This window comes from Hyposmocoma kahamanoa, unplaced genomic scaffold (genome assembly GCF_003589595.1).
Source record: "Hyposmocoma kahamanoa isolate Upper Pololo Valley unplaced genomic scaffold, ASM358959v1 166, whole genome shotgun sequence".
NCBI classification, from domain to species: Eukaryota; Metazoa; Arthropoda; class Insecta; order Lepidoptera; family Cosmopterigidae; genus Hyposmocoma; species Hyposmocoma kahamanoa.
In genome coordinates, this window is record NW_020653601.1 from 1,657,740 (window position 1) to 1,683,863 (window position 26,124).

Sequence of the window (26,124 nt, forward strand, 5' to 3'; positions counted from 1 at the left end):
AATTCAAGGCGTTTTTCTCTCTCAATATACTTTGAGTAGTGAGAACCGATTTTTATCATCCCCTGTGTCAAGTTCTCAGAACTTGATGAATCCTGGCTTGCGCACTTTCCGGTAACAGATTTCAATAAAACTTGGTAATTATGTGTAATTCCACGTACTTTTAAGGTCGATTTTTTTAGTACTCTGTACTGAGATTATTTTATTGCCTAACTAAATAAAAAGATGCAACATGTTTGAATATAGAACATTATCTGATTTTACTTTTGAAGATTTTCATTGAAACGAAAAGTCCCTTAAATTATATTTTATAAGAATGAAACTTCTTTTCGAACTAAATCGCGTATATTTGTCTCTTTTGAGCCCTTTACAGGTCCCATGGTCACGACTGACTGAGATGGTAAAGTCATTAACACTTTATGTCTAATATTAAAACACGTACAATTTTATCTTACATGTACTTAAGTGTAACGTTTGTTTACTATTCACAATATAAGTTTTATAAGCCGTCTGTGTACTCTATATTATTGAACCTTTATCAATAGTGCGTATCAGCTGATATGTTACTTAGTTACTACTATGATCACAGATCAATAAATACAGTAAAAGTGCTTAGTTTTCGTGTCACGTGTGCCAACAGTTCGCGGAGTTCCGCAAACTTGAGCTCAATGCGCCGTTTTCACTTTGTACGTCATGGTCGTGACGTCGAAGTGAACAGTTAAAAATTGCAGTAAAGGTTTAAAAAAAGACGTAGAATCGTACTGACAGTGATTAGTTTGTACTTTGTTTCGTAGCTTTAAGATTCATTTCACGTTACACTTTTTTTTAATATCTTGTTTCATTTCTGGATATCATTAAAATTTATTACAATTTCCATCGTTTAAAACACAGGCTCTCGAACTTTTTGGCCCACTTTTGTAAGTCAAAACAATTTCAACGCCTGAACCAAAAAAGTTGAAAACACATATTTTTATATGAACACAAAAAATCCAACGAAAAATATGTATTTGTATTGCAGTAGTTTATATAGATAATCCATTTTTTGAAATGCGGTACCACACCTGGACCTCCCGCTCTAGTATAAGCGACAACTTTGGGAAGCTATGGTTTAAAACAAAAGGTGATATGTAGAATTTTGCACAGATGTATTACGACGCTGTTACAAAAAATTAAAGATCTTTATCAGTGAATTATATCACACTTGAAGACTACTTGCTAAGTAACTATATAGATATACATCTATATAAGTAAACTTGACACGAGGACGACGTTTGCCTTTGATTTTGTATGGAATCGTGTAGGTACGAGTAGATTACGTTAAGGAATCGATTTTCCGCCTATAGTCGTCACAAAATAAGAGGCACCTTTTGACACTTGTCATCGTAAATAGGGATGTGAACTAAGCATATCGGTAACCCTGTTAATCGATTCCCACGAGAAATCGATTCGAAATTTTATGAATCTGCGATCGTCTAGGTTGTTTTTAACCGACTTTCTCTTTCAATTCGATTGTTTTTTTATGTATGTTACGCGATAACTCCGGTATGTGTTGTTGGAAAGATGTTACATCAGTCTTGGTCCCATTTAAATTTGAAGAAAACATTCCACCTCTAAGGGTGGCATACTAGGGGATGAATCCGGTTTCGCGCACTTTCCGGTAACCGATTTCAATAAAACTTGGCAAATAGATGTAGTTCCACAAACTTTTGAGGTCGGATTTTTAAATGCTCTGTACTGATTCGGGATATTAACATTTAAGCAGTATAGAGTTTAATGTGAATAATAAGTAAGTATTTTAAATGATCACAATGACAACTTGTAGTTGTTTTTTTTTTGTAGTATGGCCTAGTATTGATCATATCACATTGGTTTGTGATTTAAAGAAAGTTATGGACATATTCATTCATAATGATTTTGTATGAAGGCAGGATAAACATAGTAAATTTTTAAGCAATAGATAACTCGCATATTTAACTCGAATTTTTTATTGGCACGTTTCGAACCAGTCCGTGGTCTTAGGATAGTGTACTGTGCAATCCTATACGACTAATTATAACGAAGCAAAAGAGGGTGTTGCTCGCCGCTGCCCACGCCAACGCCCTTACTGAGTGACGAAGCCGTCAGGGCTTTGGCATGCAGTTTCCGTCGAGTCACTGACGCGGAAACTCGTGATTAAGGGACCATGGACTGGTTCGAAACAATCTCGAGCAATAATTCGTTAGGCGTGAAACGAGAGCGAGTGCAGGTCGGGAGCGCGGCGCGTGCGCCCATCCCGCGCCCGCGCTCGTTGTGTTGTCGTCCATATAAAGGAGTTAGGCCCGCCGTGGTCGCACCCGATCCGCACCCGCTCTCTGTCTGTTTCACGCTTTAGTTTACTTAATAATATGTCTGAGTATCACGGTAGTTTACTATTTAAAATTTTAATACATGCCATGTTTTTCTCAGGACCTGGGTGGCGACATAAAGAGAGAAAAGTTGTTTCTCGTATGCCACGTCGTGCGAATAGGCGCCATGGACGCGCAGAATGTTGACCATAGGTATTTTTTTATTTATTTACATACTATTAAGTTTTTTGTTAACTTTTCAAGGTTACTTTATTTTACATTACAGATTAAAGCAACAGTGTTAATCTGAAAATTCCTTGAGCAATAAAATGTTGTCCATGAAAGCCAAGGTAGACTAATACTTTGACCTACCGTCTGTCAAGTAGAGGGTCGTGGGTTCGAATCCTGGCTTGCACCTCTGAGTTTTCGGAATTGATATACGAAATTAAATTTGAAATCTGCCATGAGCTTTTCTGTGAAAGAAAATGTCTTGATCAGATCGCTATAAACAAAACATAATTATCTGCAATGTAATTTCATGATGTGTGTGAAGTTCCAATACCAATGTATACAAGTATCTTTTGTAGTTCTATTTAGCGTGAATAATGCTATGGAATTGTATAGCTAAAAGCAAATTAGAGAAAACGAGATTATATTGGCTTTATCGTTCGTTCAGTAACTTCAAATTTTGACTGATGCGACTGACGTCAAATATGGGACAATGTCCGAAAAAATGTTTATTTCTCTAAAAAAAAAAACGATTTTTTTCAAAATGGACTTTTTTCCACACACACAGTCGCGCGAGGCTTAAGATTGTGCGGCTGGCATTCTATTTGCGATCTTTTAGTGCCGCAAACGTGTGCCAGGTCGCGAAGTAGTTGCATCCCCCTCAGACGGAGCTCCATCGCGCCCACGTCGCCGCCGCCATCCGGCGCCACGTCCATGCGGCGCCCCTTCGGCGTGGCCTGCGCTGACGTCACGCGCTACCTCGCCGCCGACCAGTCCGACAAGCACATACAAGTGCCCTTCTACCCGTGAGTATCGTACGGCCCATATTTCGGCCTTACAGGAGACGATTTAGTAGCATTAGATAGATAGTTAAGTAAGGCGCTGGTTTTCAGTCAGAGGGACTGAATCTAGAAGTTGTAGTATCATAAATAACTAGGAGGGAAATTGTTAATTGAAATAATAAATTATTATAATTTTTTTTTAATATTAAAATATAACTGTAATTGAAAATTACGATTGTAAATATGTAGTAATATAATAAATTAAAGTAAAAATTTATATATAGAAACGCTGCGAAAAAGAGAACATGGGCATATGAAAACTAATAATAATGATAAAATTTCAACAAACTAGACAGATTTTTGTAACGAGACAGAGTTTTGTATTGCCGGCAAAGCGCTTTGTATTTATGTTTGGAAGATTCGTCACGTATAGGTGGTAGAATATTATTTCAGCATTTTGAAGCCGAATATTTGAAACTACTCATAAATGCTGCAGTTCTATGTTGCAGTACCATAAGTACACATGAGAGTAGAGCTCTTTGTGAAAGAATTTTTTCAAGGAAGTACTGCCACCACATAGTAATGTGAGCATTACGTGGTTTTGAAGGACAACTTAATGTCTCAGGACGACGAGTAAAGATCAGAGTGGCACTGCAACTGCCAATGGTAGATTGATACCATGCGCACGACTTCTTCGTTCCATCACATGATCTCATAAAAAGAAAGATTCTATCAGAAAGTACCTATTTCTGTAATATGAGCATTACTGCCTTCCAGTTTTGAAGAGTGGAGGTGCTGGTGAAAGTAACAGACCCAAGGGCCTTGTCAACGTATGTTCAAATGTTTATGGTTTAAAGTTCTAAGTGGCACTGCAACTGTTGTGGACAGCTTGTTCAACCTGTCGCTTGATATCATAAAAAAGGATTCCATTAGGAGGCTATAACAAGATTTACTTAAATATTTTCGCATAATGTACTATTAATGAATCGTTTTATTTGCAACGTAAATTCTAGACTACATTTCGACCTCTCCTGCGTAAAGTATGTAGAAATTGCCAAGTTTGTCAGTTTTATTTGGCAAAGCACACACAGAGTATTATAAAATCCTAGATATCGGTTAGATGAACAACCACAATTTATTATAATTATTAATACAAAGATCGAACACTCAGAAAAAACACTCAGAAAAAATTCCTTCGATCCGGTCGGATTCGAACCGACGTCTTCTTGCATACCGTGCCAGACGCTATACCAACTAAGCCACGGAACGAACCAACGGACCTCACGAATTTTTCTATGTGCTTGCGTCGTGTCTTTGTACTTGGTCTTTCAACGACTTTTTAGTCGTAGCGCCATCTATGAGAAATCTATTGCAGATTTATCACCCAGTTAGTACCTTTACAGCTACCAGTCCAGGCGAGAGATGTCGCTATTCACTGTATTAATTGAATTTTTATTGAATTGATATTCAATAAAAATTCAATTAACACAGTGAATACGACTAAAAAGTCGTAGAAAGACCAAGTACAAAGACACGACGCAAGCACATAGAAAAATTCGTGAGGTCCGTTGGTTCGTTCCGTGGCTTAGTTGGTATAGCGCCTGGCACGGTATGCAAGAAGACGTCGGTTCGAATCCGACCGAATCAAAGGAATTTTTTCTGAGTGTTCGATCTTTGTATTAATAATTATAACAAACTAATGGAGTCATTTCACAAAAAATAATTGAATATCAATTCAATAAAAATTGAATTAACCACAATTTATTTTATAATTTTACAATTTAATTTATTCATTTCAATGCTAAAGTACGCACCTTTATGTATACACATTTCAGTGAATTCAAAACTTAACGCTCCCCTGTAAACTTGTCAATTTCGACATACGATACTTTACGTAGGACGAGTCGGTTTTTTAACTCAATAAATTCGTCCATTTGCCACGTTTATGAGCTTAAGGCGCTATTTTGTTACAAATAGTTGTGAAAAAGAAAAGATGGAGACACTGCTGAAGCAAGTGATAATGAACCAACGCGAGCTGAAGGACGCGAAGCATTCGCAGGGGATGTGGGTGTCGCTGCAGCTCGTCGAGGGAGATTTGAAACAGGCATTTATCAAACTTTTACTTTTATAGTTAGCTACAAACAGAGCCGTTTAAACCTAATGTATAATAACCGTTTAACGACCTCTGTGGTCGAGAGACTTGCACACCGGTTTTCATGTTGTCACGATCTCTGAAGTCCCGGGTTCGATCCCGGACCGGGCCAGTGTAGATAAAATAACTTTTCTGTATTGTCTCGGGTCTCGGAGTTTGTGGTACCATCATTGTTTCCGATTTCCATAACACATGTGCTCTAACTGCTTACTTTGGGATCCGAGCAACGTCTGTGAAGTTGTCTAATATTTATTGCGAACCATGATCAGTTACGACGAATGGCTACCATGCTGGTCTGCCACGCAGAGTTCCCGGGTTCGATTCCTTGACCGCGAGAAATATTTGTGTGGCCTACGTGAATTTAGGTGTAATTTGTAGTTATGTGTGTGTCCATGGCACCCGCGTTACGGGGTTCCCTAGTGCGGGGCAATGAGTGTGTGCGTTATTATAATTATTAATATGATCATAGTTTTGCGAAAATGGCGCTTAAAGATATTTTCGTTGCTTTTGATAGTTTATTCTGAAATTACTTATAAAATTAAAACTTTCGCTGTTGTGCTTTTTTTGTCAGGGAATTATAGTGATAAATCACAACAATTCATCATTCCTTGACACCTTTAAAACTTCTCATTTCACAAGTAAATAACGAACAAACTATCAAAAACAACGAAAAAATATTTAGGTGACATTTTCGCAGGTGCATTTTTTCAGGTGGATTGACACAACATTGCATAACAGCATCCAATTATACCGATTCCGATTGGTTGTGAATTTTATTTTTCACGTTCTTTTTTTGACATTCCAATTTCGCAGATTCGCGAGGAAAACCCACACATAGTGGTAGGAAACACGGCTGTAGCGCGCAAAATGGGTTTCCCCGAGGTGATACTGCCTGGAGACGCGAGAAACGACCTCTACGTCACTCTGTGCAGCGGCTCCTTTTCGAAAGGAGGGGGAAAGTCCTCCGAGAGGAACATAGAACTGACTGCAAGGGTTGTTGACAAACACGGACAGGTTTTGCCTGTGAGTTACACTTTTTTGTTACACATATATATTACTTACCAGTGGCCAGGCGTCCATATAACTCGAATCCCACCAGCTTGCCTAAAATTTTCCGCGTATTACCAAAAAATTGTACTAAACCTCGCATACTATATTGCACTTAAAAAAACATATTTAAAATATTCACTATTAAATGATGCATCTCAACCAATCAGAGCGAGGTAAGCCGACGGATCTGCGGGTTCTATTTCTTTCTTGAAATCTAAGCGCTCCTATCAAAACACACGCACACATTCGCAAAAGTCCGGTTTGTAACATCTAAAGAAATCGACTCATCCGAAGAACAAAGATCAAGACTACTTGTTCTCAGGAGTATATTTCGTTCGTTCTTCTTCGCTGTGGATGTCAGATCGACTGTTGTTTGATTTTATATTTCCGAAACGAAATAAGGTACATAAATTCTCAAAACACTTATACATGAGCCTTAGTTTGAATAACGAAATTATTCTTGTAATGTACCTATTCTCTTTTCGCTATATAATCACAACGGACTGTGTTCTTCGGATGAGTCGAAATGGCGGCTCTCGGCCGCCCTAATAAATCGGGTTCTAGTCGAATAGCGTTCACGTAAATTGAAACCTTATTCCAACAAATTACTGTTTAATTTGTTTCAATACCAGAATCGTTGTCAGATGTAAAGCTTTCTTAAAATATCGTAACAAAATGATTATAATAGCAAATTAATACAAAATATGGTTAATTTGTATTTTGTAAATCTCAACGATAAATGGTGTTACATGTGTATCTATATCTATTTGGGTGTTTCTTTTTAAAGGGCTACATAAATAGTGTATGTAGAAGGTCCATGGCAATTCGTAGGTAATTAAATTAGCAACACTTAGCATTCATAGGTTTATTTACTAACAAACTTTCGTATCGAATCGGGCTGCATAAAATGTAGTAAATTACTTTAAAAACTATAGTTACTTTATGTGTAGAATAAGTAAACCAGTGAAATGCAGTGAAGTAGCACATTGTGCGCTAATACGTGTTGTTTTTTGTTTCTTCAAAAAGTTGAAGCTTGTGGGTGCGTGAGACAAAAACATTAGACGTTCTTTAATCCCCATCGGTACAATCGGTCTACTTTCCCGATCGGTCCACTTTCACTATTCGTCTACTTTCCCGATCGGTCCACTTGTTTTTCCCGAGTCGTCCATTTTCGATTTTGTCTACTTTCCAGATCGGTCTACTTGTCCGATTGGTCTTCTTGTCCAAATGGTCCGCCTTTTGAGCATGTAAATCAATAAAATTCGTTTTACAAATTTTCGAAGAAAGTTTGTACTTGCGTAATTGCAGATTATCATGGAGTATATTTTTTAATAATGATGGCCGCTTTACGTTAAACATGATTTGAAAAATCAAAATCAAGTAGACAGTTAGTTTTTAACCGACTTCAAATAAGGAGGAGATACTCAATTCGACTATATTTTTTTGTATATATGTTACGCGATAACTCTGGTTATTTGTGAACCGATTTTAATGATTATTTTTGTTGGAAAGAGGGTACCTCACTAGTGATCCCATTTAAATATGGGCAAACTAGGGGGTCAATCCGGTTTCGCGCACTTTCTGGTAACCGATTTCAATAAAACTTGGCAAATAGATGTGGTTCCACAAACATTTGAGGTCGGATTTTTAAATGCTCTGTACTGAGATTATTTGAGTAGACGCATCATTAAAGTAGATCGATCGGGAAAGTAGACCAAATGGGAAAGTAGACTAAATGAGAAAGTAGACCAAACAGGAAAGTAGACGAAATGGGAAAAACAAGTGGACCGATCGGGAAAGTAGACGAATAGCGAAAGTGGACCGATCGGGAAAGTAGACCAATTGCACCGAAAGGCTTTAATCTTTCCATTTTAAAGAGCATTGGAACGATTTTAAGTTTTAGGCTTATCATTCTGCACATTTTGAGAAAAAATATCTTGTAAAACTATATCTAATCATTCTTAACGTACAATGTTACTGATATGAAGATTTGCACACATAAGAATTCTGATAACTCTCGGACCAATCTTTAAAAATGTATTCGGATATTTTAATATAATGTTACGAATTTATTTTTAGGGCGTGATTTCGATAGGCGCCGGCACAGGCCTTGTGGACGAGTACACGTCTCTGGTTTACTACCATGACGACAAACCAAGATGGCAGGAGGTGTTTAAGGTAATTGTTTTTCATATAACAATTCAAAATTATACATTGTTTATTTTATCTTGTTATCACAGTGATTGAAGTATGCTCTTCACATCCGACGTCAAAGGTTTTATGCAGTTTCGTTTCATACATGTAAGCTGTAATAAAAATATTCAATTACTAAAGAACAATATCCTTCGGACTCGCAATTTTTTTTTGTCGTGATTTATATTCAGCTAAATATACGTTATAAAATAATATAAGTTTCATTCATAAAACTTGAAATCTCGTAAGTTGCAGATAAAAACATATGAAATAATACTACGTACATAAACAAAGCATTGTAAATATTTGTTTTTGAACGTAACTCGTCGTACGCGTCATCGTAGAAAGTTTTATGCGTGTTTTTTTTATTTATTTAGGAAAACATACAGTCTTATACAAATCTTACAAAAAATATGTTTACTCACTAACAAACCAGGTTGTTCCATTAAATACGTGAATAAAAACAAAATATGAGTTTGTACAATGACACCTATCTAAAATGAATGAAAATAAATCAAACAATATATTGTAGACAGTAATTGAACCAGCTGTCACAGAAGTTTTAGTTTATTCACGGGGTCCTCAGTCAAATATAATATTTTCTACTTTTTTCCTGTAACGCATCAATTTATTATTATTATATTGCAGAAAAAAAATGTGGGTTAATTCGTATTCACGCTACTAGCCTCAATTATATAGCTATGGTAGCGGCCAAGGATTTATATTATAAGGGGAAATTGTTTTTGATTTATAATATTGGAAGTAAATATTGTGTCGAGTGTAATCTACGAGATAAAGGTATACAGTGCGTTGTTTTCTATTCTCGCCATATTTAACAAATTAATAATATAAATAATTTTAAATCACCTAAAAATATTTAAAAAATATATTCTGTTCAATATTCTGACTAATTGTATCTCGTAAAGTTTTGTAAAATTATCTTTAATTCGTATGCACCGCGCGCGGGCAGTGACCCCGAGGGGACCTGAGCGTTCAAATGATACGTAATTAGATCGCTTAATTACCCATTTTTTATTATTATAAATAATTAGGGAAGTTGACTGAAAATGTTTATTTTTTTTGTAATTTAGATTTCCATTAGATTTAGGTCTTTTCATCACTGGCTATGCAAAATTCGTACATTGACGTGTTTCATTTCAACGTTCTGAGCGCTAGTTTGAAAGCTAACTTAGTCGTCACAAGTTTGAAAGCGGAGACGGTTTTTGCTTGGAATTGTTCGATGCTCGTAATCTTCCCCGTGTAAACTAAACGTTTCACATCACCCCATAAGTAATAGTCACGCACTTGGCGTCCATAATGAGAAGAAGCATTTAATGGTAATACAGTTTTTGTGAACAGAAAAATCGCCTGTTTACGCAATAAATCACGCTCATATTTTACGGTAGACTGGATAGAATTGGTTGCGGCGATCTTGGCGGTTATCCCGGTATGGTGAGGTGATGAGGTGCGCGCTTGCGTTTGAGAAAGAGATAACAACACTGGCGGTTTCTTTGACGGTCCGTTGTTTGGTAGGACGTGCCGTGCAAAAATTATGACCTTTGGATCAGGTGATTGCATATAGAATAACTTCTGTAAATATGGCGAGAATCAACACATAGCATTTCATTTTCATTTTAAGACTGTTTTCTATTTTGAAAACTTATGGTTTTTTAAACGTCGCGGACGGTCGCAGTCAGAACGCAGACCAGTGACGTTTTGCGTCCTCGACGCCGTCTAAAAGCGACCTGGCGGACCTCGCAGGTGTGCCTGAACATCGAGGAGTTCAAGGAGGCGCACCTGGTGTTCCTGTGCCGCCACCGCAGCTCCAACGAGGCCAAGGACCGCGCCGAGCGCCACTTCGCGCTGTCGTACCTGCGCCTGATGCAGCGCGAGGGCACCACGGCGCCCGACGGCGCGCACGAGCTGTGCGTGTACAAGATGGACCTGCGGCGCGGCGGCGGCGGCGGCGGCGCGGAGGCCGACGCCTGCGCGCTGTGCCTGGGGCTGCCCGAGCGCCGCGACGAGCTGCCGTCGGGCGCCGAGAAGGGGCTGACGCGCGGCGTGCTGGCGCTAGTGCACAAGGACTCGCTGCAGGTGGCCACCAAGCTCTGCTCCACCAAGCTCACGCAGCGAGGTACGCTCTCCTTCGGGAGTCTCCGGGAAGTCGGGGAGGTGAAGGGACTTCTAGCTCGGGTGCCCCGGGTCTTTGCGATTTAAAGCTCCGAGGACACTGCAACTGTTATGGACAGGCGCGTAGCTTCCTTGTTCGTCCCGTCACTTGATATTATAAAAAAAATCACCGATCTCTCCAGTTGCGTAGGTTTCTGGGAACTGAAGAGACGCTTCGGTGTCGGGGGGAAGCGTGTCTACCGCTCCGCTACCAAAGAGGAGATTTGGCGGGAGACTGTACAGTCGACGGCTTAGCGGTGGCAAACCGTTAATTAGTTTTATTACTGGCTGATCCGGGGTCAGGACCTGAACTTAGAAGGTGCTGTGCTTGCACAGGTATCGTGCCCTTCTCATATGCCCTAAAGGACGGTAAGGAAGGACACTATAATCAAAACTTATGTAGAAAAAAGAACAAAATTCCGGCTGTTGCGTCCGCGGAATAACAAAACTAGTGGAAGTGTTAAGTGGGCGTTTCCTTGTAACCGTTGCGTTGTTATGATATATCTATCATAACCAGATATCGGAATTCCCATCCCTGGTCATGACCGACCTTTGTTGTGGTTCAACACTCACTTAAGTCTAACGTGTGCACACCGAGAGTATTTTATATGATTTATGGTTTACTGTTCTGTTTTGTGCCAAATAATAGCCTTGATTTTAAAGTCCAATATTGATTTATGATCCGATAGACCGAGGTCTACAATGTTCGACATAATTCATTGCTACTCCAATAGTGCCGAAGTGTGTCCCTATTTGAGTAGATATCAAACGAAAGTTCTGTTTTGGTATTAATGCTGTTTGATACCATTTCCACTAGCTTGTTATTCCGTGCCTTTGCCCATCACCCTGAGACATAAGTTCACAAGTCCCGTATGCCAGCAATTTCACCAGCACCCTTACCCTTCAAAACCTGGACGCAACAAAGCTCAAATTACTGCTTGAGGGCAGAAATAGTTAAGGCGACAGTACTTCCACCGACGAACTCTTTCACAATGAGCTCTACTGCTACTACTTCTCTGCTCAACATTCGTTTTTGCCCGCTTCTAACGCGTCCGTTGACTTGACTCCAGAGGAGATCCTGGGCGTACTGAAATGGAGCACGCAGCTGGCAGAGGGCACCTTGCGCCAGGCGCTGATGCGACTGCTACACGTACCTAGTGAAGAGATAGTCAAGTTTCTTCAGGATATTCTCGACGCCCTCTTCAGCATTCTTACGCAAGTAAGATTCTGTCTTTTAGGGAGAAAAACGGACGTATTAAATTTCGTCCGTTTACGTCGTTTACACTACACGCACGTTCAAAAAACACTGGGTGATTTTCAGGTTAGTTTTGTGTACTTTATTTCCGTGGTACCGTATTAAATAGTACTTCATGGTAATATTCTAGAATATTCAAATAATAAAAATTGCCACCGAAATTAGTTAGAGGTAACTAACCTGGGTAATTTTCAGGTCACATTACATTTTATAACATTTTTGTCTGCTACGACAGTCTAAATAAGATATACGGTTACGTGTTAAAATTTGCCCAGTCGTATTTCGAGAGTAACAATGTAACTGAATAACGCCCTTTCAACTATGTTACGCAGGTAAATGAAGATCAAGAAGGATACACGGACAAGTCGTACGGCGTGCTGGTGCTGGAGTGCTTGCTGCACGTGATATCGCTTGTGGCCGACCACAAATACCAGCACTTCCAGCCCGTGTTGCATGTTTATATCGACGAGAGCTTTTGTGATGCGCTGGCTTATGAGTAAGTACATGTTAATTCCGCGGTGATAGCATAGTACGAATTCAGAATTATTATGGTGACATGATATATCAATGTTGTTTAATGGTGAGGGAACTTGATGAAACGCGCACCTTAAAGAAAGTTTACAATCCTTGGAAAATGTTTGAATTTTCCAACCCGCATTCTTTAGAAGAGGCTCATGCTCAGTAGTAGAATGTGTAATAATAACGCACACTCATGCTAAGCACACACACGTAGAACACCACAAATTACATCTCAACTCACGAGAGAAGTAAATATAGACCATACAAATATTTATCGCGGCTTGGGAATCGAACCTGGGGCCTCTGCGCGTGGTAACTGTTCGGCTACGGAAGCAGTTAATGTGTAATCCAATACAAAATCTGACATCTGAAGAAGAATCCCTAATTATGATATCTGCTGGTTACTACAGGGAAACGGTCACCGCCCGAAGTTCCGTGTTCGAAATTCCGCAGCTTGCTTTCATCACCATCACCGTCCGCTCGACTCGACCCATATTGACAAAGGCTTACATGTTTATTTATTGACATTATTAGTGTAAATTGTACAAAGTGGTTAAATAAAATAAATACACGCCCCGTCCCTGAGCACGAGTCTCTTCTTAAGGAGAGGCTTTATGTTATAATCAAATTCGTTTAAATCATTGGTATTATTTTATTTACAAATTGGTATTACTTTATTTGAAGTGTAAGCGTGTATATGGGAGCTGTAAATGCTTATAGAGTGCGTTACCCTCATGTTAAAGTCAATTAAACTTTATATCATAGGTAAGCAACTTACACTTGAAATCGTCGTACTGATTAAACTCTACTGCTCATTGGTAAGTCAATCTCCCCTGAGAAGAATGAGCAAGAAACTCTACTCTGACATATGTCATTACAATATTTAATTTAAACATCTTTTTTTTGTCATCCGAATACGCAGAAGTTGTATAATAATAACCTTCAGTGTCAAAGTTTTTGTTTAACAATGGTTTTAAACCTCGTAAATGGCAAATTTTGAATATCATTCGGAATCTTATTATAGAAGCGTATAGATTGCCCCTTAAATGAATTTGAGACTTTCTGAAGACGACTGTCAATAATAGGTAGTTTATTATATATCGACTATGAACTAGCAATGGGTACTATCTCCATTTTGACAACTTTACCGGATGAAGAAAAAAATTGTTTGCGTCATTTATATAGCATCTGGTTTATGAAATAAAAATATGTAGTTTTTAAATATTTTTATTACACATGTATGTGTGTACACTACGTTATGATATAAATGATTATTTCTTCAAAAGTCTTGTAAAGTTGTCAAAAAAATAATATGACCGACGCCGTCCACGGCTCCCGCGCAGGAAGCTGATCGCCGTGATGGTGTGGGTGATCACGACGGCGGACGGCGGCGAGACCAAGCGCCTGCTGCAGTGCATGAAGTGCCTGGAGTGTCTGGTGCGCGTGGTGGCGCGCAGCCGCCAGCTGCGCAGCGCGCTGGGCGACAGCGTCACGCACGCCGACTTCCGCTACCAGTTCGAGGTACGCCCCTTCCCATTCATTTGTTCTAATTCAACCGATAGCTATTTGTTATGCAAGTCTTTGCAGCTCGTTGTTGACGCGAGTGCTTGTAATGAAACCTGAGCAAGCGTCGACCGACGCTAAAGATTTACTTAATTTCGTTTAATGCAATAATTATAATAAAAGACTATGGTTAAAACAGTAAATAATTTTATGGCGCTAGTTACACAATCGGGAGGAAAAACATTTTTTGTGCCGCCATTTGCTTGTTTCGTTTCTCGAACTCGAAAGTTTTCTTATCTGCGCAGTGAGTTTTTTTAAATTATTGTTTATTGTTATGTTTTGAAATAGATAATTATTAAAATTGTAGAAATTGAAAACCTCCTGTTCCAATTTCATTAAATATAGGTTTAGCACACCTGCATTCGGACTTTGACATTGACATTTCTTTGTTTACATTTTAGACATCTAATTGTGATTCATACTATAATTCAAACAGACATCTCAATGGCGGAAACTAATATTACACATAATGATTATACAAACTAGTTTTAAGTACAATTTGTAATACCCTATCAGGGTCCGTGATACCGTTATTTACTTGCATCGAGTATATAACCAGAAATAAAAACTATTCTGCCATATCGTTACGGTGACAACTGCGCTCCGATAGGCTAGCCCGAATTCGAAACAATTGACGGGTGTCGTCAATTGTTTCACTTCAAATCCACCAGTTTACCTTGAGCTTTGCTATAATGGACGAAAATTGAAAAATTACATATTTAAATACCGATGAAATGTTATTCCGTTTGTTTTGTAATTAGATATTTTGCTGCTTTTCCCATACCATCGAATGGAACAGCCCGTCATTGTTACAGATATTATCTTTATTATAATAATTTGGAATATACGGAGACGTACACACAGGTCAGTTGTTGGCGGCCTATTATTTCAGCTTTCTAATTTGTGATTTCGGTGCAAACGAGAGTTGCTATTTGAAAGTGATATAAGGCCCGTTTGCCTGATGAGTGGCCAGGGATGGACGGCCCTTATTGCGTCTGTACTTCTGGTTATGTACTTGCAACACGGTCCCCGCCCAGAGCCTGCTGAACGCGCTGGTGTGGCTGATGCGCTGCGGCGACCACGCGCTGACGTGCCAGGGCTGCGCGCTCAAGTATCTGCCGCACGCCGTGCCACACGCGCTCACCGTCTACCCCGAGGCCGAGCTCAGGTTTGCAGAAATGTCGCTTGTTATATTCTTTGACTGTTGTGTCTGTCTATACAGGGTTATTTGTAACATACTAGCAACCTCGCCGGTCTATAATAATAATGCAGGAGGCGGTCCAGCTCGATACGGCACTTATTGTTCGCCGGTTCTTGAACTTGAGTCCCTGACCCCGGCCAAATGTGCCATTGCCGTGAAATACCGCCTCTCCCCATTTAAAAATTCTAATTTAATCTTATAGGCATTGGGAGACGCGAGAGTCTAAAGTAATAATAATAACTGACACACTCAGAGTCGTATTCTAGAACTCTACTCAATGCTCAAGTCAGGATTGCACTGGCAACACAAGCACTGGAAATACGACCCTAATGGCAAGGACTTGAGTATGATTTTCAGTGCTCACTGCAATACTCAAGTCCTGACTTCAGTATTGAGTAGAGTTCTGGAATACGACTCTCAGAGCCCTGTATTACGGGTGCCATGGACACATACATAGACGGTTGTGTACAAATTACACCGACTTACGAGAGAAATATACGCATACAAAAATTTCTTTCAGCTCGGGAATCGAACCACGGACGTAGTAATATTATACTCTGTCCAACCATCTATTTAAGCTTTGACGTATGCATGCCTCCAAAATTCCGTAGTTATTGATAAACAATCATAGACAAAAAATGCAATACTTCCTGGACTCTTTTATTTTTTTAAATTTTAGTGAAGCGATGTGCTCTTTAGCTCCGATATTTATCGAGCCAACAGATTATGTAACGAAGATTATTCAAGTTGATTGATAAATCAAATTCTTCTCCATATTAACGGGAATAATCACTTGAACCCTCATTAACATTAATTATTAATTTTTGAGTACACAAATTGTCAAACGCAACGTCACGATCCCAATCAGACAATATCTTCTTTATTGAACCCTTCTTTATTGAACATTAATTTAAACTTCTTCATAAATAAAATCGAATCGGAAACGCATTAGGACGTCACTAACTGATTAGACTTCGAGCTGTCAAAAGTTAAATGGTTGAACGGAATATACTAACCCCGCTTCCAGTCTCACAGACAGCAGTAAGGGTAAAAATTATATTTGAAAATTAATTTGAAAAAAGAAAATAAAGAAGAGAACAAGGAATAAACTAACATCATAAACAATAACTTTTCTTTTATGACTATTCATGAAACTGATAACTACCCTGATGTCTTTTCTAGTGCCTACATAGTCCGAGCCTTGGAGGCTTTACCTCTGGGTCGCTTAAGCAAACAAAGGATGCTGGCCCTTCTGGAGCTAGTCCGAGGCCCCCTTTGCCGCGTACCGGCTGCCAGAGCTTTGTTTCTGCCGCATCTAGCTAAGACTGTGAAAGCTATGCTGTGGGACAAAGTGGAGGTAAGTTCGAAAGTTTTGAACTCCAGGGGCTTATTCTGGTTACGAACATTCAGTTCGGAAAATTCCGCAATATTGGCGTAAGTTTTAATCAAACGGTGTTTCGATAATAGAACAAGCTCCCATAGTTTAATTCGACTTTAAAAAAATTATATTTTGATTTACGTGTGGTATTTTTTTATTTCTTCCCGGCGCAATAAAATCAAGTACATTTGCCCACAATTTATTTAAGTGTGTTCTTTTTGTTTCGTTTTTAACTACAACCCAGTTAGACCGGAATCTTCCTATGCCTTTAAGGGTCATTGTCCTCCAAAAGAGATGAGAAGTGTTTAAGATTGTGTGAACAATTTACTAATCAATCAAATAAAAATGGCTCCGTTTTTTATTGAAAAGCGAGGATTGGGAATGCGACACCATAGACCAAAAAATAGTCAAACGTAAAAAATTAGCAAACATATTAAATGAGACACTAATTCAGCTAAAGTACATGTATTGATTAAGACTAGAGATGGGTTTTTACCCGATAAATATCCATTTTTACTGAGTCTTTATCCTAAAACATAGATTTGTGATTTTTTTGTGTTTTTTTATGTATGTTATCAAATAAACTGTTACCCTTGAGTTGACCTATTTAGCGTTTATAAAATGCGACCCAACTTTATGGTCTTGGGGTCTACTGCGTACTAAAAAAAGTCATGTTTGGACTTGAAATAGCCTAAGGATTCTCTTTCACATTTCACACACAAAATCTATTAATTAAAACACATGATATAAAAAATAAATGTTTATAGTTATAAATAATTATATATGTATATAAAATTGTGTGGGTACACAAAGTGTTTTAAAAATATACTTTGTTTTGACCCAACTCTAATTAAGACTACACTAAATATTAAGTAACACAAGTAGCCTGAGCAATAAATACTATTGAAGAATATGTTTAATCCATTCTCAAACACCTGAAACAACAAATCGAATCGTTATTTTCATTAATCGAATGGAGCTGTCAAAATAACGATATTTCATCGCTTTGGTGGATAATGGACCTTGGTGCTAAAAGGGTTTTTTTTTAATTCTGGTCATTATATGGTATTAGTACAGTATGATTAGTAAGTGTAACGGTATGTAAGTAACACGTGAACGTGTCACCACTGAGATGGTATGTATGCACTGCACCTGTTGTTAGAAGACACCGGATTTTCGAATGGTTTTGAAGCGAGTTTACAATGAGAATGTAACGGGGGAAAGAAATTACCAATTGCTGTGAAACAAAAACACCACATGTCCATACGTATATCTTTTTAGTGTAATATTCCGAGAGCATTCTTTTCTTTTTCAATCGAGAGCGTCGCGGCCGCGTCCCACCACGATGCTTCGGATTTAGTAGAGGCGAAACTGCATAGCCTTTAGCACCGTCGTAAAGTTGCCTGTTTATCGGTATTCTACAGGATATATCACGGAGAGTGTGCGGTGGAATTGCATGATTTTATTCCGGCTTCCCCTTTTCGTCGTCGGGGGCTAGACGTGGGCTGGCGTTCCACTTCAATGTTGTGGATATTCCAGTATTCGCACGAAGCGTCTTGCTTCCTCATTTATATGGCGAGCGGCTAGGGAGTGGAATAAAAAAATGTAATGGAAGTAAAATTTATTTACGGTTATATTATTTTTCAAAAAGACATGCTTAAAGTTCAGTTATCTTATATATCTAATGACAAAGCATATTTCTAATTTCGCTGTTGAATATTCGCAGCATAATTTTTGGGATCATGTATACTGGTATTAGGGGTAATGATTTGAAAGTGTGTTTCTCATTGTAAGCCCGCTCCACTAGTTCAAAAGCAGGAGGTGTGTCCGTGTGTAGCGTCGTCCGTCCAAGGTAAGCACGCATGCCGATGCTTGCAGCCCGTAGCACTCAACGTAGTTCGTGTTATTTAGTAGTAGTTTTTATTTTCACTGTAAACAATGTAACTAAAATATACTTAGTTAACTGCCTCCGTGGTCGAACGGTTATCTTGCCGGACCGCCACGCAGAGGTCCCAGGTTCGATTCCCGGGCCGGGAGGAATATTTCTATGTCCTACATTTATTTCTCTCGTGAGTTTGGGTGTAATTTTTGGTTGTCTATGTGTGTGTCCATGGCACCCGCGACACACGTTTTTCCTAGTGCGGGGCTATGTTGAGTGTGTGCGTTATTATTATTATTATATAGGAAAGGTTCTGAAATTGTAAAATAATTTGCTGCAACAATAGCCCATATTGGTAAATATGTAATTGTATCGAGTTCGCTATAGGTATACATTGGAAATGAATTAAAATTGGTTCATTACCAAAATGTTTAATTAATAATAAACGCACACAGTCATAACCACACAACAAACAAAACAACCACAAATTGCACCCAAACTCACGAGAGAAATAAATGTAGGCCATACAAACATTTCTCCCGGCCCGGGAATTTAACACGAGACCTCTGCGTGGCAGTCCAGTGTGGAAACCATTCGGTCGCAGAGGCATTTCAAATTTGGGTGATTGTTATAAACTTTGGCGTACATAGTATTTTTTCTTTGATACCAAGTGACAGGACGAACAGTTTCAGTGCCAGTGCAAGCTCAGAACTTAAAATTACAATCTGAGGGACACTGCCAATGCGCCTGTCACCCTGAGACATATGTTGACAAGTCCCCATGTTTCCCATTTAACCAGCACCATTCAAAACCGAAACACAGTAAACACATTACTACATACCAAAAATGTACATATTAATGTACTAGACTGTACGATAATTATTCAGAGATATGTTATGACTTGTCAGTAAAAGAATATTTGAAAAAACCTATGCCGTTAAAATTATTTTCATAATTAATGTCGGCAGTTAAGAAAACCTCGTGCCGAAACGACATTAAAAAAAATATTATATTCAAAGTTTACAGTGGAAACAAAGCTTTAATTGATTATATGTTGTTTAATAATTAAGAACAAACCTATATTCGTTATAAATGTTTTATATTCAAGTATACAGAGTGTTATTTTTCGACAATGTAATTTATTTTGCTATCCACAAAGTTGAATGTCCAACAAACACTTTCAACATTCTGTATACATTCAGCTACGTATAACGTGACTTTTGTTTATTTTTTTTAACCGACAGCTAATGAATTTATCTTCACTAACCGCATTTGTACATACCATGTAACCTCTATATTCGTATAATAACGCATATACTGATTAACAATGTTATTTTAACAATATATTTAATACTAATTTTTGTAAACCGTTTCACGTCGTTCTCGTGACTTAATGTTCAAAGATAAATCAGATAAACTACATAAGTCCGTTCCATAACAAGCGTTATTGTTTCCTTTCATGTAAACATAAGTTAAAACTTTACACTGCTCCTATGAATAGATTACCTTTGTCTGTTTTGTCTACAAGTTGTAAGAAAAATGTTTAATAACACTATTAGGTATTTAGGTATTGATATTTTTATACTAGCCTTGCGGATTGGTATCTTGATTATGAGAGTATGATTTTGAAATAGAAATACACTCTTGTTCAAACTACCCCAAACACTACAATGAACACGTCTACTATTTGACGTCATTATTTAAACACACAGCGATCCCTTCAATTCTATAATTTATTTATTATAATTATTCATACTAAATTATTAACACAAAGATCGAACACAGAAAAAATCATTCGATCCAGCTGGATTCGTACCAGAGTCTTCAGCATACCAGGCCTACTTTCTCCCAATTAAACTTTTTTTTTATAACATCAGGTGACGGGACTAACAAGTCGTGCACCTGATGGTAAGCTACACGCCTGTCCATAACAGTTGCAGTGCCACTCAGAGCTCTAAATCGCAAAGAAAGTCCCATAATGTGCCTGTAATTTTACCAACACCCTTACCCTTCACAAGCGGAACACAGTAATGCTGACATTAGCTTAGCGGCAGAAATAGCTAAGGTGGCTGTACTTGAAACACATGGGACTTGTCAACTTATGTCTAAGGGTGATGGGCGCAGTGGAAGTGCCCCTCAGATCTTTGCGATTTAAAGGTCTGAGTAGCACTGCAACTGTTATGAAGAGGAGTGTAGTTTATTCTCAGGCGCACGATCTTGTTCGTCCCGTCGCTTGATATTAAATATAAATAAAAGTTTTTGCCAATAGCTGAAAATCAGGTTTTTTAAAATAAATTTTGGTAAATTTCATAATCAATAAAAAGTTTTTTGATCAATTTCGAAACATACTAAAAATAATAATTTATATTTTTATTTAATTTTGGTTTGTTACCCAAGATTTTTAAAGACATGCCTTTTTTCTAGACATTTATGATGCGTGTATTTTTTAACTCAACACTTTAGCAAGAAATAATATTTTAATTTTATGCCATGGACGAAGTGTTATTAAGCATTTTTGTTACTTTCTAATAGTAATGGTTTTGTCTCCTGTACTGCGTGTCAGACTATATCACCACTTGTCGTTATTGTTAAAATTGATTTCAGTCTAAAAACAGTATTAAATATAACTATTACTAATTTCTGTATTAACATAGTGTCTGACAAGCAAACAGAGCCCATACAAATCGTAAACCCGCGTCGCACCTAGCATCTTGAGAAATGCACACAGTTTCTAACTTCATTCACTAAACAGAAATGTAATTTACACGTCACGTAATAAGATATATTATCTATATTCCGTCACTGTAGTATTTAGTATGTAATAATATTATTTACTAACTTACTATGTGTGTGAATGTGAGTGTTGGCATGTTTTTGTGTGTGTTGGCACTTCGGTAGGTAGTTTTTTTTGCTGGTATGTGGGAAAATAAGGTTAGATTCGTCTTGTCCGAATTTCTAAAATATTTTGTACTGTTTCAAAAATGCTATCTTAGTGCCCTTTCTCATAATATTTCCATCCCAATTCGTGCCTTTCTCGAATGCTCCGTCTCTCTAATGATTTTTTCATTAGAATGTCCCTTTCCTAAAATTGCGTCAGTTTCCTAAAACTCCCCCTTTTCCCAAATGCTCATTTCCCTAGTATGTCCTTTTGCTAAAATATGTCTCCCAGGATGACCGATTTCCTAAGCGCATCTTCTCCCAAACACTCTTGTTAGAATGACCCTCGCTCAAAATGGACTTTTTCGAGGATAACACATTTCCGGAAAGCCCCTTTTCCCAGAAGGCCATCCTTTTTCTGAATAACTCTTTCCTAAAACGCTCTTTTCCCAACAATGAGCCTTATCTCCTAAAACGCCCTTTTTGTTGTTTGTAGTACCTATCCTCAGAATTGAAATATAGTTTCGGTTATTTTTAAACTTGCTAAAGTGATTTTCAAATAATTAATACAAAGAATAAGATGGTGTCGCAACTCCATCAGTTTTGCCTAAAAAAGGTAAAATCGAGCCTTAAGAAGAATGGGACATTTTTAGTCATAAGTACAAAAAATATACAGCCTTATGTCACGGCGTCAGTGAAGTTACTATTACAATAGTCCACTACATGAATGACCAAGTAACATTAAGGTTTGTTTTTGTTGTGTTCTAATACATATAGTATAGTCAGCGTTAAAATGAACTGTATGTTCAAATTCAACTGGAACATCTGACACAAACAAAGTTGTTAATATATCCGGAGGACTTATAACGACATGAATGTTAATATATTTTTTTTTATTGTTTTCAATGGCAACCTTAGGTGGCGCGTGAAACTACACTTGCGATTTATAGGCGATTTCATAGATGCAAACGCGCGACTACATCGAAACAAATACGCGATTGCATCGACCCAAAGTAATTATGTAAGAAAAATCTGTATAGGTTTATGCACGATATTTTGTTTTGTTAATTGTAAATTTAAAAGTGAAATTAATAAATACATTAAATAAATAAATTAGTCAGTTAATTCAAAGCCTGCATCGCGTTTGCATCGCTGCTTGAAGTCGCACGCCTTAAATACATGGCCTAAACTTGTCAAATTTACTACTTTAGATGTACTTTTGCCGTTCGTAATCATTGTAATGCTGACTATACTTCAGAATACAACATTGTGATGGGTTGAATCACAACTGTATGTAAGGAAAATGGTTTGTGTGTAATACTAACAAACAACTCCCTTCATTTGTCGTTTTCCCGTTCTGTTATGTATTTGATTTTATTTTATTGTGGTATTGTTATTGTTATAATATTTATTTACGTTTTATTGTATGTATTTATAATTATATACACATTTGACCACTAAAGAAATCATTTTGTATCAGTTTCATTATTTATTCACTGACGTTTACTAAATTAACATTTGATAAAATACGTTAAACAATTCTTTGAGTTCAATAATTTGCAAGATTTTTTTTTGACGTTTGATTACCTTACAAATGTAATAAAACAATAATAAGCGAGCACTAGATGTCGCTTGGAAACTAAAAAATTGTGTGCAAACTCATGATGGTGTTTTGCATGTTTGACACATGTCAGCTGCCAATTTTGGCAGCTTACGAGTGTTGACTGATTGTTACATAGTAAATAATTATGTTGCAGTGTTTTCAACCATTTTCGATTGTCATTTCTGCTTCGATTGTCCATCCAATGTAACTGTCAGTCAATTTGATGTTAGTGTACGCTTCTTACAAAACCCGATTGTTAAATTCTGATAATATCGAATGCCCAACTCTAGCAAACACTTGTTTTAGTTTATTTAAATATGTATGTGCCTCTCTAGACATTTACAGCTTTATTTGTCAGACCAAAACACAGCAAGTCCTAGAACAGTGTTTTATAATTTCGTTATAATAATCTTTCGCCCGTTGTCAAGAGACAAGAAATTTATTAGTTTTTAACCGACTTCAAAAGAAGAAGGAGGTTCTCTCACTATGTTTTTTTTTGTATGTATGTTACGCGATAACGCGATTTGTAAACCGATTTTGATGATTCTTTTTCGGCTGAATAGACTTGTTTGATATCTAATGTACACAAAGCAAGTTAATGTATCTTTACGTTATTAACCCCGAAAGTTACAAAATATCGAAAATTTATTCTGCAGCTTTTTGTCAAAATGCTGTTTCTGTTACAGTGTATTGGTTTGACAGGGCATAGCTATAATCTACTGAAAAAATCAATTTAAAAAAAAAATTAGTTTAAACACGATAGAGTTTGTTATTCCATATTGTCACTTGATCATGATTCTAAAGGGTAAATAGTAACAAATTGCCTCTTACTTCTATTCGTGTTACTTTCTAAATTGACGAAAAGCAGTTACTTACATCACTGCGTAGAATATTTATATGATAAAGGGGAGGAGGGGGAAGGACTATCCCGCAAAAAATAATGTAGCTAATACAGTAGATTTGTAAAATACTAACATCCTTACAGGACTATATTACTAACATCATAAACAACCTTTTGTTCCATTTAAATAATTCACAGAATTTACTTTCGTACAAAAATAAAAATATGTAACAATTGTCACTGTTTAGAGCGATCTAAATAAATAACCAATTATTAAATAAAAAGATCTAATTTAATAACTTGAGTTTTGTATTTTTTATCCTCCGTGATACACACAATGTTTTTCATCACATTTGCGAGGAAATAAATACTATGTAAATATGGTTCACAACACAACAAATATGGATATGGCAAATGGCGGTTATCTTTTATTTTTCTATAGATAATACAACTCGAACTAAAATGTTGTAAAAAGCAAACACGCATACAGCCATGATGGATTATAAAAAAAAATTGCTAAAAAATCAATTATAAGTAGTATGTGGCTTAATTGCAATTAAATTTCTGTTTGGATAACATTTTAAGCGAATGCTTCATTGCTGTATTTTGAACCTGACCTATGTTAGGAAATATGTCGTGCTACAAACTAAAAAAGAAACTCCTTACCGACCATGGCTGTAATGGAAAGAAAAAAGGTCCGTGAGTTTTATTTGGGGCATTATAGTCAAGTTAACCACCATGTAATCGTATCATTTACGAGGAAGTGTGATGACTAAGATTATTTTTAGCGAATTTACTATGTTTTGTAAAAAGTCACGGAACAAAAGTTGTTGTTCATGGTATTAGTAATATAGTCCAACAAGTTTGTTTGTATCTTACAAATAATTGTATATGTAGTACGAGTTTTCTTGTATAACAAAGCCTTTTAAACAGGTTGAGTTGGTTAATAACAATAAATATATTTATGCTATCAAAACATTCAACAGGATGTTACTTGCTCTTCGGCTACTGTACTTCCCTGAGCCTTGTTACAATTGCGCGATAAATGCAAATAATTCAATTTCCCCTTATGAATCATGGTTTGTTGTAAATATGGACAGTTGCATAAAAGTCCAGTACCGTGACGGTGTTAGCTAGGAATAGCGTGAATATTATTTAATCGAGGGCCTTTTGATTATGTAAAATAAAAAATAAAAATTTAGATTTTTTTTTTGTGTTATTGTCAGTCGTCGGAATTGTGGCAGTTAATAACTAAAGAAGAATGTGGACATTCCCTTCTACAAATCCCGGGAATTCTTAGGACAGAATAGACTATATTTATAGAAATTTGAGTACATTGGTGACAAATTATTATTAGGAAATACCTATTTATGCCGCCAAGCAGTAATGTCAGCATTAGTGTGTTCCGGTTTTGAAGGGTAAGGGTGCTGGTGAAATTATAGACCCTGAGACATAGTTGATGGGTTCCATATGTCCCGTCAACTATGTCTTAGGGTGACGGGCGTTGTGGTAGTGCCCTCAGATCTTAGGAATTTAATGCTCTGAGTGGCACTGTAATGGACAGGCGTTTAGCTTGCCATCAGGCGCACGACTTGTTTGTCCCGTCACTTGATGTTATAAAAAATAAAAATACAAAAAGTGCAAATACTTATTTGCTGCAAATTATTGTCTACAAATATAATAATATAGTTAAAAAAAGACATTTATTTGTCCACAAAACACATAAACCGAATATAATCGAACAATTAAAACAAAAGAACAGTAATGTGGACAAAAAGGATGAAGACTCAGCATTGCTGATTTTCAGACTCCACCTATAACTATTCGCTTGTTGTGTTTCTATAGGCACTAATGTATTTAAATACTTTTGCCACTTAAAATATAAACATGAGACAACTTATATTTTGGGATGTTTAGAAAATGAACAATAAAAAATAACATTTTATAAGCATTGATGACGAAATCGATATGTCCATACTAAGAAAACGTTAATACTTTAGGTATATTAACTTCCTCAATTCCGTGCACTGGTTATTATAAATTAAAATACTCGCTTGTTATAACTAAGTTGCTGAGCAATATATATAAAAGGTTCGGTTTAAATAAAATTTAG

The 26,124-nt window shown here is 37.2% G+C and overlaps 1 protein-coding gene across 1 annotated transcript in view; it reads left to right on the forward strand.

Moving 5' to 3' along the window:
* Positions 1 to 26,124, forward strand: part of LOC113225536 (dedicator of cytokinesis protein 1) — a 198,497-nt gene that overhangs the window by 152,354 nt on the left and 20,019 nt on the right. Inside the window, exons 8-18 of the mRNA XM_026457860.1 lie at positions 2,443 to 2,534; positions 3,215 to 3,355; positions 5,309 to 5,435; positions 6,297 to 6,506; positions 8,613 to 8,711; positions 10,488 to 10,860; positions 11,966 to 12,114; positions 12,483 to 12,646; positions 14,013 to 14,190; positions 15,270 to 15,400; positions 16,616 to 16,790. Of these exons, the coding sequence (XP_026313645.1) occupies positions 2,443 to 2,534; positions 3,215 to 3,355; positions 5,309 to 5,435; positions 6,297 to 6,506; positions 8,613 to 8,711; positions 10,488 to 10,860; positions 11,966 to 12,114; positions 12,483 to 12,646; positions 14,013 to 14,190; positions 15,270 to 15,400; positions 16,616 to 16,790 (1,839 nt within the window). The remainder of the gene's footprint in view (positions 1 to 2,442; positions 2,535 to 3,214; positions 3,356 to 5,308; positions 5,436 to 6,296; positions 6,507 to 8,612; positions 8,712 to 10,487; positions 10,861 to 11,965; positions 12,115 to 12,482; positions 12,647 to 14,012; positions 14,191 to 15,269; positions 15,401 to 16,615; positions 16,791 to 26,124) is intronic.